This window comes from Oreochromis niloticus, linkage group LG14 (genome assembly GCF_001858045.2).
Source record: "Oreochromis niloticus isolate F11D_XX linkage group LG14, O_niloticus_UMD_NMBU, whole genome shotgun sequence".
Lineage (NCBI taxonomy): Eukaryota > Metazoa > Chordata > Actinopteri > Cichliformes > Cichlidae > Oreochromis > Oreochromis niloticus.
The window spans coordinates 5907234-5924198 of NC_031979.2; the positions used below are offsets into that span (position 1 = coordinate 5907234).

Genomic DNA, 16965 nt, shown 5'->3' on the forward strand with positions numbered 1-16965 from the left:
GTGGCTGCTTGCTGCTTCACTGAGTGAATGGGTCAAATGCAGAGAAAGTAATTTCCCCACGGGGACCAATAAAGTATACATTATTATTATTTTTCCCAGTGAGGACTTTACTATCAATACTGGAGGCCTATGTGAACATACAATGCTTCAAACCAATCTGAAGACCACAAATTGAAAAAAGGGGATGTGTGCTTCTAAGTGGCTGTGTTTGGCAGTAAACTTTAACACCGAAGCATTATTGTGAAGCATCATTAGAACATCAGTGATGTACTAGCTCATAGATGCTCATTGAAGTACAGAAAGAAAGTGATAAGCGTTGTCATTGGCTGGCTGCATAAACTAGAGAGAGCGATAATCCATTGAGAGGTCAAAGGCTCGCAAACAATCATATCCAGGACTACTTCATCTCACTTTACAAAAATCTGACCAATACTGTATGAAGAGTATTGATTCTTGTGAAAATGAAAAAGCACCTGTAGAAGAGAAAATATGTCCCTGGCATTGAGGACAGTTTGGGTGATGACCAGTTAGGTGATCACTGTGTGCAAATCTGACCAATACTATAGGAGCAGTAACGATTCTTGAGAACTATTGATGGGTGCATGGGCAGACAATCGCCATAAGCTATTGGTCCTTTAGAAGGACAAGCTAAAAATAGATCCCTTTCTAAATATAAACCTATTAAGAAAACTTTACTTTAAGGTTAAGTTTGCCCACCTAATAAACAATATCTTTCTCAATTTTATTTTTCAAAATCCCCACAAAGCAGCAGGAACCCTGGATTCCAAAACATTTTATTTTTAGTATTACTCTCGACAACAATATTGGTATTTTGTGCATAAAGACAGTTGTCTCTCCTAGATAAACCAGCAGTCTGCAGATGCCAGTTAATATATCATAGCCAGAGGTGTAGCGCTATTTGTTTAATTACAGACTTTGATTAAGAACATAAAGTCATCCGATTGGCCATCTTCATCAGTTACATACTGCTTACAGCTCTCTCCTCCCTGGCTCTGTCTTCTCTCCGTTTCTCATTCTTTCCTGTAGGATAGTTTCCTATAGTTTCCTGCTCTCTCTTTAACTTTGATGCCATCTCTCTCCCTTACACACTCACTGGTCTGGAATTCTACAGCTTTTCACAGAGTTAATGTCAGAGCTACAAATCTATCTGACAGCTCAGGATGATTGCAGGATTCCTCCCGAGGTGGGCTGGTTTATTATAAACTACTCTACTGTGTAAACCTGAAATCTGTGTTACAGTTGACTTGTACTATGAGCAGAATAACACAAAATATTATTTACCATGAGAGCCCGGCCTGTCTGCGTATTGAACTTAATAACTGTGTCACACGTTTAAAGGTTTCTGTATACCTTGCAATGCTTGCTATTTATTAAAGTCAACATTATGTAGTGTACGATTCAGACATTAATTTAAGACACAAAGTTTAATTGCTGTATTTTGCCAGAGATTGGATGTTTTTACAGTACAGATCTGTGAGAGGAAAAGCAAAACTACATCCAAGTGATTTGTGGAGTTCCACAGCTATACACTGCACTTGTGTTCAATTCTATAATTTGGCTAACACTCTTAAACGCTGCTAATCTATTGGCTCACTTTAAAAAATATCTTGATTGGCTGCATGTGTGGCTCCCTTTGCATTCCCTACAAATATTTAAAGAAGTCAACTGAAAAAAAAAGTTCACGGGCCAGATTTACTAACGCTCTACACCAGAACCAGAATCTCTTTTAGTGTAAAAAGGCCACTTTCAGAATTTAATGAAGAGGCAAAGTGTGAGTTTTGAGACTGAAAGCTGGGGACATGAATATTTTTTGTGGCTGGCCTTGGATGTGTATTGTTCCTCTTTCACAGCACAAAATTTTGGAGAATATTTAAACATGTCCTACAAATACTAAGGTTTGCATTATGGACTTGAAAGCTAAATTTAATGCTGAAAAACTTATTTTGGCTGTGGGATTTGTGATAGTTGGAACATTTATTTATTTGGAATGAAAGAATGTGTTATTGAGATGGGTGGATGACCCAAAACTGTGCCAAAACTTTGGGTCCGTCCTGAAACTCTTCAGCAGGTGGTTGTATGTTTAGAGATTGGTCCCTACTCTTCAATAATAATCTAGTATTTAATTAAAAACCAGGCAGAATGGAACTTTCAGGTTTTTAGGCACATTTGTGCCAGATCAGATTCAAACAACTCTGCATATCCTTTCTCAGCAGTGTGCAGACAGAGCAGTCTTCATGTAGTTTATCATCATTATTTGAATAATTTTTTGGTATCTTATTTATCATGATTACATCCAGTAACTGCCATCCTTATGACCTAGTAGAGACTGGTAGGTTGTGGAATCTTTTCTTAAGCAATAACATTTGTTTGATTTATTTTGTTCAAACATTAAAAAGATGTGCAATTCTTGCATCAAAAAAATTCCTTTGCTCAGAAAGTTCAAGAAAGACGTCAAGCAGGTGCTGGTGGTACATGAGCATAACTTTCATTTTGGACCTTTCGTTCAACCAAGACAATACACCAAGAAACGATGGTCAGTCAACCTTGATTGCGTGGAACACTATCACCACCTTTCTGGAGAGGATGTCATAAGTTTTTGACTAGCACCAAAATAGTACTTTAAACAAAAGACTTATTCAATTCAATAACAGGCCCTATAAACAGTGTTCTTAAATATATCTTGCAATTAATCAATTTTGCAACCTTTACACAACAGTTTTTGTAAACATAACATTTCCACGTCATTACAACTGAAATGGTGTCAGAAGCTCCCAAACTGCTGTGGTTAATGGAAAACAAAATGAAAAGTTCACCGCCGATGACTGCAACTCTTTGTGAGCTTATGTGGCTCACAGAAGCAGCTGATGCAATATTACATCATCACCTACGTATGTCAATCTTATCTGATGCAATCTGTGAGAAACATTAGCATACACTTAGGATGGCAATTACAATTTTAAAGGGTGCTTAACTTTCTTTGAACACCAGTGTATATACGAGTGTTAAATAGGAACTTTTAATTAAACCACTGATCTGTCTCCATGCGGCATAAAGGAAGCCAAAGAATCACATGTGCAATTAAAAAGGCCAACGTTATTTTGATAGAAGAGCAAACTGGATGAAAGGAAATACTAGGGAAGAAGAGGAAGAGCTGACAGCGGACTGGATTAAGCGGAGCAATAAGAGAGAGAAATCAAAAATTTGTCTAGGTCCTGATGACTGTGTTTGTCTGAATCCTTCTGTCCTCCAGCATCAGCTTGCGAGCGGGCCATTGATTTTTCTGCAAGAGATTTAATCCAGCAGGCAGGCAGACGCCAGCAGCGGGCCAATCTTGGGAGAAAATGAGGGGAAGGGAGGGGTGACACGGCAAAGCTAGATTTGTTAAAACTCGGGAAGGTGTTACTGCTTGTTTTTCCTCCAGGGGGGTATTAGGTATGTGAGGTGGAGATCGAAGTAGAAAGTGAGCGATGAGAGGGAATATGATATGAGGAGGTGGATTTTTCCCCCCCTCCCTTCTTCTCGCGGCCATCGTATTTGGCTTGTTCGAAACAGACGGCAACATGGTGTAATTGTGTGTAACTAATGCACAGTCCACGTCGTGGTGCAGAATGGAAATGGAGGAAGGATTGTGTTTGTCTGTGTGTGTGTGTGTGTGTGTGTGTGTGTGTGTGTGAGGAAACAGATGAGAGAGAATACAGAAATATCAGCACATACACTGTTAAGGCACACACTCACCCATTTGGTTCTTGTTAGGGAGGTAGTAGGCATTAAGTGCCTGTGGGGGGAGAAGCCACCTGAGGAGAAAAAAACAGTCAAACAAACAGGGTTTTAAAGAAGGGATTCCTCGCTCTCTCTCTCTCTCTCTCTCTCTCTCTCTCACACACACACACACACACTGAAATCACCACTGAAAACACACCCAGATCCAAAAACAGAATCCAAAAAAACCTCTGTGTGTGTGTCTCTCTCTCTCTAAACCCCCTGGTGAGAAGTATTCAGTGTGTGGGGTCCCACGGCTAAAGCTCCTTTCTGCATATGAAAACATGGACAGTTCCTTTATGGTATTCCACTTAAAGCCAGTCCAATCAATTGGCACGAAATCCCACAAATGACTAACGCTCAAAGTGTGAGATGCCCTTGTTCTAGGAGTGAGAGAATGATGGCTGTGTGTGGACTGCGCAGAGATTGAGGGGAGACAAACACAATGAAAAGCAGTAGTATTTCTTTCTTTCTTCCTTTTTTATTTCACAGCGACAAGACCGAGTGAGTGATGAAAGGTTCACTTTTTGGATGATAAGGCGAGGAGGGAGTGTGTGATTTAACTCTTCAGGGCGTTGAGTGTTGGCTAATGATACAGTTGTTTTGAGCACCTTGGAATACTAATGTGACTGTAATGTGTTGTCATAGCAGAGAGGCACTCAATCCAGGCATACGGGGCTGTATTTTAAAAAAATGAGTTGCATGTCCCACAGCACTTTTCTCCTGCCTGGCTGCTGCAGATAAGTAAATCAAATGGATTTTCTGCAGCTGTGTGCGTCGACTGGTATCTGTTGCTTTAATTTACAGGCGCGTCAACAAATGTGTCCAACTAGAAAGGGATTCACAGGGACACATGTACAGGATGTCTGCCATGTCGGAAACACACTCTCGGTTGGTGAACTGCAGCATCCACTGAGAGCCTTGTTTAATTGCTCGCAGTGCTTGTCAGTGAACTGGTGCAGCTCAGTGTCTGTGCTAGTGAAATTGTGACACTCACGCTGTTTTGTCCACTTTTTCGTGAATTTTCTTGACAGACAGCTTGATGTTGAACTTGATGCTGTTGAGGATGTTCTTGAAGTAGGCCTTCTCGTCCACGTCGAACTGCACAGCATACATATGAAATGAGTCAGAATGAGAACACTTTCATTACATTATAAATCAATAATAAAATCACATTTTTGGAAACATGCCCATTAGATTCTTCCATATTTTACCATTTGTGACATAAGACAAAAAAGCTACTTACGGGTTTCCACAGTGGGCAGTGCTACAGGTTTGACTATAATGCCAGGTGCCCTTTCTGTATGGGCTCAAAATGTGGTCATAAATATTTTGTACTTGTAAATCAGGATTTGTATGTGTAAAAAAGATTTGTGTGTGTGTAAAAAAGATTTGTATGTGTAAAAAAAAATTGTGTGTGTGTGTAAAAAAGATTTGTATGTGTAAAAAAAAAATTGTGTGTGTGTAAAAAAGAATTGTGTGTGGCCAAAAACCCCCTGCAAGTTACAAGTACGAATTTTGACCCTATTTTTCTTCCTTTCATCTGATTGGTCAATGTCATGTCAATCACAAATGTAACAATCCAATCAGAGAACAGATGGGTTTGGCTGTCGGAGGGGCACTTTTTTGAACTGCAGGTCCTTGAAGGGAATACATGCCCTTTTACATGCCAACCCAGCGTTTTCCTTCATCACCACGAGGGAAAACAGTGCGGGGGGGCGGGGCAGTGTTTTGGAAATGACAGTCTTCATTACAAAGCTTTCTTCGTTATGAATTAGCATACATGTTTTTATTGAACATTTGAAGAACTAGCAAAAAACCCAGAAACTCTTGTAGAGGACATAAAGTCAGAGATAGAACCGACAAGGAGCAGGTGCATCTAGTACAGGTAGAGCTGCTGCAAAAACCCACAGAGCCCAACAGCCAGCGCAACAAATTCTGGATCCTTTGCTTTTAGTTAGCATTAGCAGCACATCCTGTGTCCGATGTGAAAGGACCTTTATGCTGCGCACTGTGACTCAGCAATGGTCCCAGGTCAGCCCTGACTTTGTGTTAAACTAATCCTAAAGTAATAATGGTATTTCTAACCACTGACATACCACAACTTTATCCTTTCAACAGCTGCTGAAAGTTAGGGGACCTAGCTGCTATCGGATATTTATATAGAGATCCTCCAGCTTCAAACTGTATTACCCTTCAAGGACCTGCAGTTCAAAAAAGTGCCCCTCCGACAGCCAAACCTATCTGTTCTCTGATTGGATTGTTACATTTGTGATTGACATGACATTGACCAATCAGATGAAAGGAAGAAAAATAGGGTCAAAATTCGTACTTGTAACTTGCAGGGTTTTTTTGGCCACACACAAATCTTTTTTACGCACACACAAATCTTTTTTACACATACAAATCTTTTTTACGCACACACAAATCTTTTTTACACATACAAAACTGATTTACAAGTACAAAATATTTATGACCACATTTTGAGCCCATATTTCTGATGCAAACCCTAAAGAATTTGTGTCTCTTCCCACGTTTGAACTGGGCAGGTGAATGTGTAAACCACTAGTCTATTAAGCCCTTTTTAGACAAATAGCTGAAGAAGAAAGCTGAAATCTTGTCTCGTTAGAGGAAATGGCCACTGATCACTTTTATATCTATGATGAAATACAGGGTCTATCAAACACAGTCATCATATGACTGTGCAGCTGTTCACCAGTGGCAATCAAAACGTACTGTTAGAAGGGGAAAATTTGTGAGTTAGCAGCTGATAACAGCAGTGACTCCTGACACAAAAGCTCAAAAAAGTACGAGACAGATCTGACAATCATATAAAAGTCCAGATGCTGTGCATCCAGAGAAGGACAGGTTGAGCACTGACAACAAAATGTTCAAATTCTTCAATCGGTTAAGAGTTTAGGTGTTGTTTTCAATAGCACATGCATAATATTAATCAAGTATCATCCCTTATAGCTAACAGTACTGCTATTTTCGTACATGCGCTGGTTACATCTTGTATTGATTACTGTAATTGTATCCTCTCTAGTTTGCCACACAAACTTCTACATATACTTTAACGGGATGAAAATTGGTTCAGCTGCTTGTGTCATTACCAGAACCATTATTACCTCTGTCCTCCAACAGCTTCACTGAATTCCTATAAAATACCGAAATTAATGCTGAGATTCCATGCCTTACTTTCACGTTTTTCCATAATCTTGCACCTCTGTATCTCGCTGATCTGACCTAATCATCACCGCTCCTTTATGTTTTCTGATATCCTCCCTCTCTGTTATATAACCTCTCATTATGCCACCTAACTCCTTCTGACTTCCATGGGCTTAACAGATTTCAGCTGAGTGGCCTCTCGTCTTTGGAACTCACATTTGCAATATTGATCCTCTCCTTAACTTTAAAACCAGTTTTAAAACACATCACTTTTAAGTTTGCCTATTCTATTTTTTAATGAATTATTGACTATTTAATTCTGAGATGTATCAACTTTTATTTCTAAGGTGTTTTCCAGCTGGGATTTTGGTTTTTGGTATTTTGGTATTTAATTACTTACTTAAGTGTCCTTGAGTGTCCCGAAATGTGCCTATGAATAAGATGTATTATTATTATTAATTTATTATTATTATTATTATTATTATTATAATTATTATTGTTGTTATGTAGGAAGTGTCCCATGCAAATTTAACTATTAAGTTGCAAACCCAAACCTCTCCACTCCCCACTTAAAGTTGTTGAAGACTTTAGTAACATTTTAATGGGATTAATTAGTACTCTCACTGTGGTGAATAAAATTCTATTTGTTTATTTGTTTTTGTGATTCAGTTTATGGTTGTAGCTTGCATACACATACACACACAAATATGGTCAATTCTAGCTCTAAAGAACCAACATGGCAGTATGTTGTGGGCCAGTTTCCTTTGTGTCCTTTGTCACCTGTCTATAGCTTTATGCAACAGGTCAAGCTTTTCTACGAACACTATAACACCTCAGTCACTAAAAATGGTTTACATTATTGAATTTGGCAAAAAACAACAACAAAAACGTAAAAATTACACAGTCCCATTTTATGTCCCAGATGCCAGGAAATGGCTGTGTTCTAAAGATTAAACATTTCAATTGCAACTTGCTAATTAAAGCTTCAGAGGTGCTCTACCCTCCTGAGTCCAGTCTTTGCGCCAAACTTCATTTGTAAAATATTTATTAACAATTCTATATTGTTTGTGAAAGTCTGCCATGCTGTGGGGTAATTAAGTGGTATGAATAGTGGTAAATAAAATAAATAAATAGTGGTAGGCTGTGTTAACTAGAAGGATCTTATTTTTGTTCCAGTATATGGCAGTACTGCTCCTCCTGCAGTGGCGCCTCAGCCCTGACATTAAAATGCACTTGCAGTAGTTTATTGTACACAGACCGATTCTGTTCGCTTGGCAAAAGAATTTAATGTACCTTGCTTTGTAACATCTCCATCCTTTACACTGGCAATAAACACACCATTACTCATGCTTGCTCTTTTTGCTTGTTGAGTCTCACAGGGCTAGATGAGCTTCTGTGAGTTTGTGACAAAAATGCACATCTGCTGAAAATGATGGTAGCAGACTGAGGAACAGAACTTTCACTTACTTTAATAATGGATGAAATTGTTGACATAAAAACAAAGATAAACCATACTAATGAGCTTTAAAGGAGACAATCAGTTTGGTTACCTTTGGATTAAGCAGGCTAGCTGTTTCCCCATTCCCCTTGCTGTTGCCTATGCTAAGCTCACTATCTGCTGATGACATCCTAAATTGTAACACATTACTTAAGGAAGGAATTCTTCAAAAGCGCTTTTTTTTTTTTTGCATTAGCTATGTTACTTTAAGTGAACACACAATAGTGTGGACAAAGTCTTTCACACAAGTGAAGTGATGAGGAACTCAAAAACTCTGGGGCTGAAAAATGAAGGCAACACTGAAGCCAAAAACTGCAGTTTCTCTAAAAGGACACTTCAGCTGAGTGAGTCCCCATAGACTCCTCCTCCTCCTCCTCCTCCTCCTCCTCCTCCTCATCATCATCATTTATTTATATAGCACTTTAAAAACACACCTGGTAGACCAAAGTGTTGTACAATACTAATATGCACATAGTAATAAAAAAAAAATCAAAAAAAAAAAAATCAAAAAAAAAAAATCAGTTACCCACAGAGTTAAAAGCCAAGGAATAAAAATAGGTTTTTAATAAAGACTTAAAAACTGGCACTGATGTAGCCTGTCTAATATGGAGAGGAAGGTTATTCCAAAGCTTCGGCGCTGCAACAGAGAACGCTCGGTCTCCTCTAAGTTTCAGCCGTGACTTTGGGACAGAAAGCAGCAACTGCTCAGCTGACCGAAGGGAACGAGTGAGGACGTGGGGCTTCAACAAGTCAGACAAATAAACAGGTGCCAGACCATTTAGAGATTTAAAAACCAATAAAAGGACTTTAAAACGGATCCTAAATTCAATTGGAAGCAAGTGTAGAGAAGCTAATATCGGAGTGATGTGATCAAATTTTCTTCTGCCAGTTAAAAATCGTGCCGCAGCATTTTGCACTAATTGCAAGCGTGACAAAGTGCCCTGCCCAACCCCTATTAAAAGAGAATTACAATAATCTAAACGTGACTCCTGTGTTAAAATATCTAAATAAACAACAATACAATCCATAATTACAGTCTGGTATAAAAAAGAATGCTTAACAAAGTGCTTAACAAATTTATCAGACCACATGTTATAAAAAAGAAGCATGAATATTTTAGAAATCTCTCAAAAACTTGTTTAAAACTAAAAATTATGTTGTTATTTAGTAAATAACCGAAATTTTGCACATTAAATAAAAAATAATCATGCACTTTACTATGCTAAACTATACCATAATAATGTGTCATAGAAAAACAACTGTAAAGACAAAGACAGAGTGAGGTAGAAGAGGCTGCTGGGAAACTGGATTAGCGTAAGTGTGGTAAGGATGACCGCATGCTGCAGAGTGAAAAAGATGATGATGACTCACTTCATATTCTTGATCAATGAGCTCAGGTTCGAGCAGGAAGTCTGGGTATCCTGTCATCACTATCATGTGCTTCAGCTGGGTGAGAAGAGAAAGAAAATGACAAGTGAGGGGAAGAAAAAGTGGGGGGCAAACAACCAAACACCTCACATCCACTAATACAGCAGCAACTAATAAGCACCCATACACACTTAGTTTAGGACACAGGCCCCAACAGAGCGCGTGGACACACACACCTACACACACGTGCACGCGTGCACACACAGACACACACACGCACACAAAAGCATCTGCTAATCAAGCAAACCCTATGTAATAGGATTACAGGGAAGCTCTTTATATTCAGCATGGCCCTCTAAAAGGATTATAACTTCAGATTGTAAAAGTATTAGAAGGGATATCTTCCACTGCAGACCCTAAATCAGCACCACAGAGAGATCCGGATTAGGCAATCCTCACTTCTCAATGTCAAGCCCTAGATGTATTCTATCACACACTTCTATCTAACAAGCAATCAGTCAAAGTCCCGGAAAGAAAAGAATCGCAAAGAAATAATTGAATCCTTTTCAAAAACTAATTGGATCTAGCAGGAAGTCGTGTTTGTGATGCAGAGGCTCAGTTAGTGCTCCAAACCTTTGCTCTAGCAGCATCCTTGGTGGCTTCATCCATCCAGTCAAGTTCCTGCAGCCGGAGGTCCAGAGAGTGCTTTATGTCCTCTACCAGCTCCTGTACCTGTAGAGAGATCATCCCGCAATTCATTACGTGTTCATTTTAAGCCCCACATAACTGTTCTTGTACTCTATTCTAGAGTAGCTTTGCATGATTCACAGTTCAAAATAATCCTTATTTATTGTAAACTGGGTGTTGGTGCAGCTCCTTTAGTCATCCTATCTGAAACAAACTGTTTTAGCTCCACTCCCTTTAAATATATTTCCACTGTCAAATACTTTGTGGCAAATAAGTAATAGCTGCATCTGCAGTGAGCCTGTCATCCTGTGCATTGACTTCATCTGTAGCATGCTGGATTGTAGTTACTGACCACAGGTTGACAAACTACTTGGAGAAGCAAGGTAAACAACTGAACTGTGAGGGGACTGTCCAGTACTAAACTGATTACAAAATGTCTTGGTCTTTCACACAAATGAAAAAATTAAATAATACTAAAACGAGCTGTGAAAAACTTGTTCGGTCATGGTGAGGCTGCTAATAAACATGATCTACAAGGTCTTAAATTAAGAAAGAATCTAAAACAACTCTAAAAGGTTGGAGTATTTTTTGAATTTGCCTCTAAACATCTTTAAAAAAGGTAATTCACCACAGTGGAGCCGCTAACTGGTGACCTTTCGATTTAATGGCTGTTTTTTTATCCCACTGAGCAAACTGATCAAGCCAAAGGGACTTGAACTGCAGGTTTATAGTGCTGATATCAGCAGGCAGAGAAACAACAGCTGTGACCAGTCCAGACAAGGAAGTTTACCATGTGATAAATGAGATGAAATTTAAATGTGTCCATCCATCCTTCCATTTTCTTTCTTATCCAATTCGGGGTTAGACAAGCCTACCCCAGCTGCCACAAGGTAAGAGAACACTGTAAAAACCTCTACAGTGGGGACCCCAGCCCCAGATTTGAACCTACACTTGCTTGCTGTGAGGTGACAGTAACGTCTTTACTCCCTACTGCCTGAACTACCATATAGATGTATGTAAATGCCATAATTGACAGATACCACTGCTGATTCAACCATGTTAACTGGGTTGTGACTCCAAGAAGAGGTGCAATTTCTGATGCAGATTCTCATGCCTCAGGTGTGTCCTTCCATACCTCCTCCTCCGTCTTCTACCAGTGTCTAAACCTCTGTTAGATAAACTGTTTTCAAGGGCTTGTATTTAGAACGCAACAAATCCAAATAATTAAATAAATGGAAGGTCAAGCTACAAACTGCAGATGTAGAGTTGTTTGTGCTGGTGTGTCTATAACTAATTGGATTTTGATTACGTTAGGCTGCAATTCTTTGTAGCTCCATTAGTGCAGTTTTTAATGTCACAAGAGTGGAAAGCAAACTTTAATGTCTGATATGTAATTACCTAAACAGTGTGTCTGAAAAGTGTTCAAACCAGCACTCAAGCTCTTACATCGCTTTTCTGTTTTGCAGCTCAAGCAACTGAAATTAGAAACTTTTAAGCCCCAGCTCTGCATGCAGGGTGATAAAACTTGCAGACTTTTGTTTTTATTTTTAAATTTCATACCACAGAAGAAACCTTCTAAAACATTTTCATCTTAACCTGTAATTGAATATCAAGGACCTACTTAGTGCCACAAATATAACACTAATCTTGACATTTTTGGCATCTACTGTCCAAAACTTCTCTGGATTACAACCTGTGCTTTCTGGAACTGCTCTAAGCAGAAATGCTACTCCTAGACGACACCGGGACATGTTGTGTCCTTCAGTTCGCTCCACATTGGTGATTCAGGATAACAAGGAGGCTTGTCTTTCCCCCTCTGTCTCCTGCCTTTCAGCGTCAGCTCCCAAGACTCATTAATTCTTGTTGGTGCTGAGGTAAGCAGGATCGGTGAGTCAGTCAAGGCATCGCACATCGCCACTGGCTTTGCATCCGGTAGTGCTCTTGTGTTAATAATGAGGGCTCCAACCTGTGTGGACATGGCATCATCGTACACGGCGACGTTTGTGAGCAGTGTGAAATATGACCAGTGTGGAAAAGAGTGAGGTTAAAAAACAAACAAGGCTTCCCTCCACATCTCCAAGAAAGAGCAAGATGATGTTTTGAGTGATTTTTTAAAAAGACTTAGAGATACTCATGGGATTAGCACCACTTCATCCGATGCAAACTTTCCCTACTGTATGCTTGATCATATAAATCCTTCCTCTCTGGTCTTTTATTAATCAGAAAGGCTCCACTAGCTTGAAGCTTTTTTGAGATTTACACTTAGTATCTTATTAGAATCTTGAATGGAATTCAAATTTCAATTAATGCAAAGTGTATAGAAAGTATTCAGCACCCATAACTTATCCAGTTGGGCCAACTTTCTTTATGTGTTATAGAGCTTTGGTAGAGTTTTAAAAGGTTGCAAGACAGATAGCTGAAGATAGGATGAAGCATGCACAGTGGACAGTGAGAGTATAAGAAGATGATGAAAGGGAGATGATGAAGGGCTTAAAGATAGAGTATAGGGTTACAGAGGTTAGAAATCCCATTGGGAACCATATCCCCATGTCCCAGAGTAGACATGGGACTGAGATGAGACTATGTATGGGGCCAAGATTAAGGTGAAAGCGAACGTGACCAGATGGCAGAGGTGAGGGGTTTAGTAGTGACTGACCTAGGCAGAAAGCAAAATAGCGAATGAGAAGTAGAGACTAGAATCCAGGATTTTCAGATCCCACACCATAAAACAACGTCAAATCACATGGCACACCACCAAACAATAATCTGGCTTGAAATCTTCTCCAGGACCCAGGTCAGACTGACTACTTTTAAAAAAAATAATCTATTGCTATTTCGTCCTGTGTTGTCTCACTGGCAGCATGACTATATAATTTCTTCTTCATCTTCTTCTGTTTTACCAACAGTTAGGAATACATTTAATTGGAGCAAGAAGTTGTACTGCCCTCTAGTGGAAGAGAATGTAATTGTTCTGTCTGTTACTCACTGCCGGTCGCTTAGAGTACCCATCAGGTGAAACCAGACAGTGGTTTGGAAACACTGGAATTGCATGTAGGAACAGGGGAACATACATGTTTTGTTCTAATAATGCATCCTAGATTAAATGGTGCGATGGTGAAACTCATAGCTACACAGTACAATTTAAGTACTGTTTAAACAGGTTTTACACGTAAGAGCTGGCAACTGTACACAATTAATGAAAGGGGTGCATTTGAAGAAAAGTAAAAAAAGTGTGTGTTACAAGTAATCCTTGTGTGCTAACAGCTCAGACTTCAGTCTGCTGTTGTGTATGAGAGCTCTGACTATGAGCACAGAAGCCCCACCCACTTGCTCGTTGAATCATTTTGTTTGCAAGCAACAGCCAATACGAATAAAGTTGGCCCAAAGATGGAAAGAGAGCTAAAGGAGTTTATTTCAGACAGTGTATGAACTGAGGTGCTGCACCTTGACCCTGTATAAGATCATGCACAGCGGCTCTAGTAGAGTCCAAAAATTAAACTTTGTAATTTTTCTCAATCACTTGTAAGTCACCCAGATTATTTTATGACTTCTTTTCTTGAAAAATAATAACCCCAAGTTTGATCAGAAAATTACAGTTTTGGGTGTATAAACTTATAAATGTATAAATGTAGTTCAGCCAGGCTGGGTCTCTGTTAAGAGCCCATACTGCTAATAAATTCAAACTGATGTAATATCTGTCGAGTTTCTAATGTTAAAAAAGTGGATTCAAGTGTAAGGCTGATTTCCTTTGAAAACAGCCTCTTTACCACTTTACCATCTTTACCACTCCAGCGCCCCCTACCACCAGTCCACCCAGATCCAGACCTTAGCCCGGCTCTCTGACGAGAAGTGTTGCTGGACAAACAGGGCTCCCAGGGCCATGCCGAAGTGTTTGTTTGTCTGGGTGAGGCAGAGCCTGCCTAGTTCCAGCTGCTGCTCAGTCCCATCAATCTCTCGGGAAAACTCATGGATGGTGCTGCGGAAGGCCGTGGACAGATGTTCGCTCAGTGCTGCCACAATACGCCATAGCATGTAGTTATGAAGAACCCTAAGACAGAGGACACAAGAAGTAGCTAGTTACATTATTTAGTTTAAGAAAAAAACATACTTTGCAAAAATGTTTTTGAGACATAAGTTTCTAGCAGAGAACCTTACTTCTTTGATTAGATATGAAATGACCTCAAAGAAAACAGTGTAGACTTCTATAAATGAGACTCTAGCCTCATGTGATTGGGTTTAACATTACAGGAAAAGGATAAAATACTTCAAGTGGCCCCTGGTAATTTGAAGTTGTTGCCAAGGATGAGATTTTAAACATCTCAAAATGACAGACTCATACTGTCATGACAGCTAGCAAAGTTGTAAAATGTTTTTAGTGTCAGTATAACAGACTGATGGTTTGTGGAGCTGACAATACAAACAGGAAGTGCTAATCACTAGTATGGTGTCCATCTAATGAGACATTATTAAAACAACATTTAAATACAAAAGAAGAAGTCACATAACTACCACCAAATTCAGTCCTGTTGCTATGACACACTTTTAATGACAAACACAAACAAGCTGAGCTGTATTTTATAGGACACTGGTAAATACTAAAAAAAAGCATAAAAAAAGAAAAGTCAAATATTCCCTCAAGTCAGTTTTAAGCAAATTTGCTAACATTAGCTAATTTTAGCTAGAAACTGCTAGTTAACGGGTAGCAGTAAAAATCCTGAACTATACCAGAGTGTGTTCATATTCCTTTTGAATAATGATTTTGACTTCTAAGAACAAGGCTGTGTTACTCTCAAAACCTAAATAGCATTGCTTTCTAGCACAGTTACCCCTTTGTTCTCTTTGTAAAGTGACATCCACTATATCTAACAGTAATCTAGTCCCATCTGGCCCAAACTGCTGTTTTTCCATCTGCCCTCAAAGCCACTTAAGAGTCAGAAAAGTCAGAGAGAAAACAAGAGGGAGACAGTGATCGAAGAGAATAGTGAGCAGTGAATAGTGAGGAGTCAAGAGGGCCCAACAGTTAAAGAACAACTCCCTCCAATCCAGACTGACTCACAGCAGAGGGGTGAAGAAAATGTCGAGCGGGAGGAAAGAAAATGGATCATTCATTTATGTATTCAAGCTGTGTCTTCTTCGATGAAGTGCTGGTGTGTCCTCGTGCCCCCACTGGGAGCAAGCATCTACTCTGCCCTGCGGGGACAAATGCCCCCTCCTCCTACTGTGAAGCTCCATGCAAACCTCGAGGCATATTGTTGTTGTTTTCCTCATTTTTATAAAAAAAAAAAGAATCCCTTTGCATGACAGATATTAAATCAAAAGCGCCTTGGCAACAGCACCCTGAGGTCTTGCCAGCAAAGCACTTCTGAAGTGAATTTAATTGACGGGAAAAGGAAGAGGAAGACAGGAAGTGGAGGGAGGGAGGGTAAAAAAAAACAAAAACAAAGAGACTCAGGTGGTATCATCTAATCAGCACGAGTTACAGGTGGGGCTGCTTTGTTTCATTAGCCGGTTTTGTTGTCACATATTTGTTCCACATTACTGAACATGGACAGGTGTGAGTTTATTTTTTTAAATGCATTTGAGTATCTGTGTGTGTGTGCATGTGTGTGTTTGGCACAGGGTGCCCAGCAGGGCAGCCACATGTGTGGAAGTCATCTATATGATAATAGTAAAAGTACAGCAGCGTCTCTCTGCTGTTTGTGTGGGAGAGATGTGTTAGCTGTTTTACTCGAGGCGTCTTTGAGGAACAGTAATGACTGTAATCTCTAAGAGTAAGTGTGGTTACTGAAACCCAAACTCGCATCTAAAGTTTGCTCATTTACAGGCTCATAATTTTGTTTTAGGAGGCTTCTGGAAAAGGTTTTGTAGGTAACAAAACAAAAACAACAAAGGGAGGCATATCCATCACACAAAAACTTTTTAAATTCTCAAAGAATCTAAAACATATATTTACAAGAACAGACACTTTTAGGGCACAGTTTAATTAATGTGCTAGTGTAAATATCAGCTGTATCTGTTTGCTTTCCAGGGGAATGTTCAGATTGCAGGAATGGTATAACACATGCACCACCCGGCACCACTCCAATACCACTGGTTTAAAGTACTGTTAATTACATTGTCTCTTACATTACCATCAGGTGAGAACATGTAATGTAACTTGGTGCTTTATTCAAGTACTTTATTAAAATAAAGTTTTAATGTTCTTGTACTTCTTATACTTGTGTTTCTGCCAATTTTACCTCTACTTCACTACATGTTGTATGAAACTATTAGATGTTGTCAGTACCATTTATTTTAAAGTTAGCTTTAGCAGGTTGTTTGTTATCCACACCATCTACTCTGTGCCGAAAAATGAAAGTCTGCTTTATTGCACTGAAGTAAAAGTACTTTTTTTGATCAGAAAAATTACTTTATTTTATCATAAGTAACAGAAGTTGGTTCCATAACCAATCTATGATTACTCA

General features: G+C 39.3%; 1 protein-coding gene across 7 annotated transcripts in view; it reads right to left on the reverse strand.

Annotated features, from left to right (window-relative positions):
* The window catches only part of ecel1 (endothelin converting enzyme-like 1), a 52900-nt gene that overhangs the window by 10710 nt on the left and 25225 nt on the right, over positions 1-16965 (reverse strand). For all 7 annotated transcript variants that reach the window (XM_019345421.2, XM_025898471.1, XM_019345422.2 and 4 more), the window contains 5 exons: positions 14327-14549; positions 10448-10546; positions 9818-9892; positions 4778-4881; positions 3757-3815 (listed from right to left, as the gene is read on the reverse strand). In XM_019345421.2, the coding sequence (XP_019200966.1) occupies positions 3757-3815; positions 4778-4881; positions 9818-9892; positions 10448-10546; positions 14327-14549 (560 nt within the window). The remainder of the gene's footprint in view (positions 1-3756; positions 3816-4777; positions 4882-9817; positions 9893-10447; positions 10547-14326; positions 14550-16965) is intronic.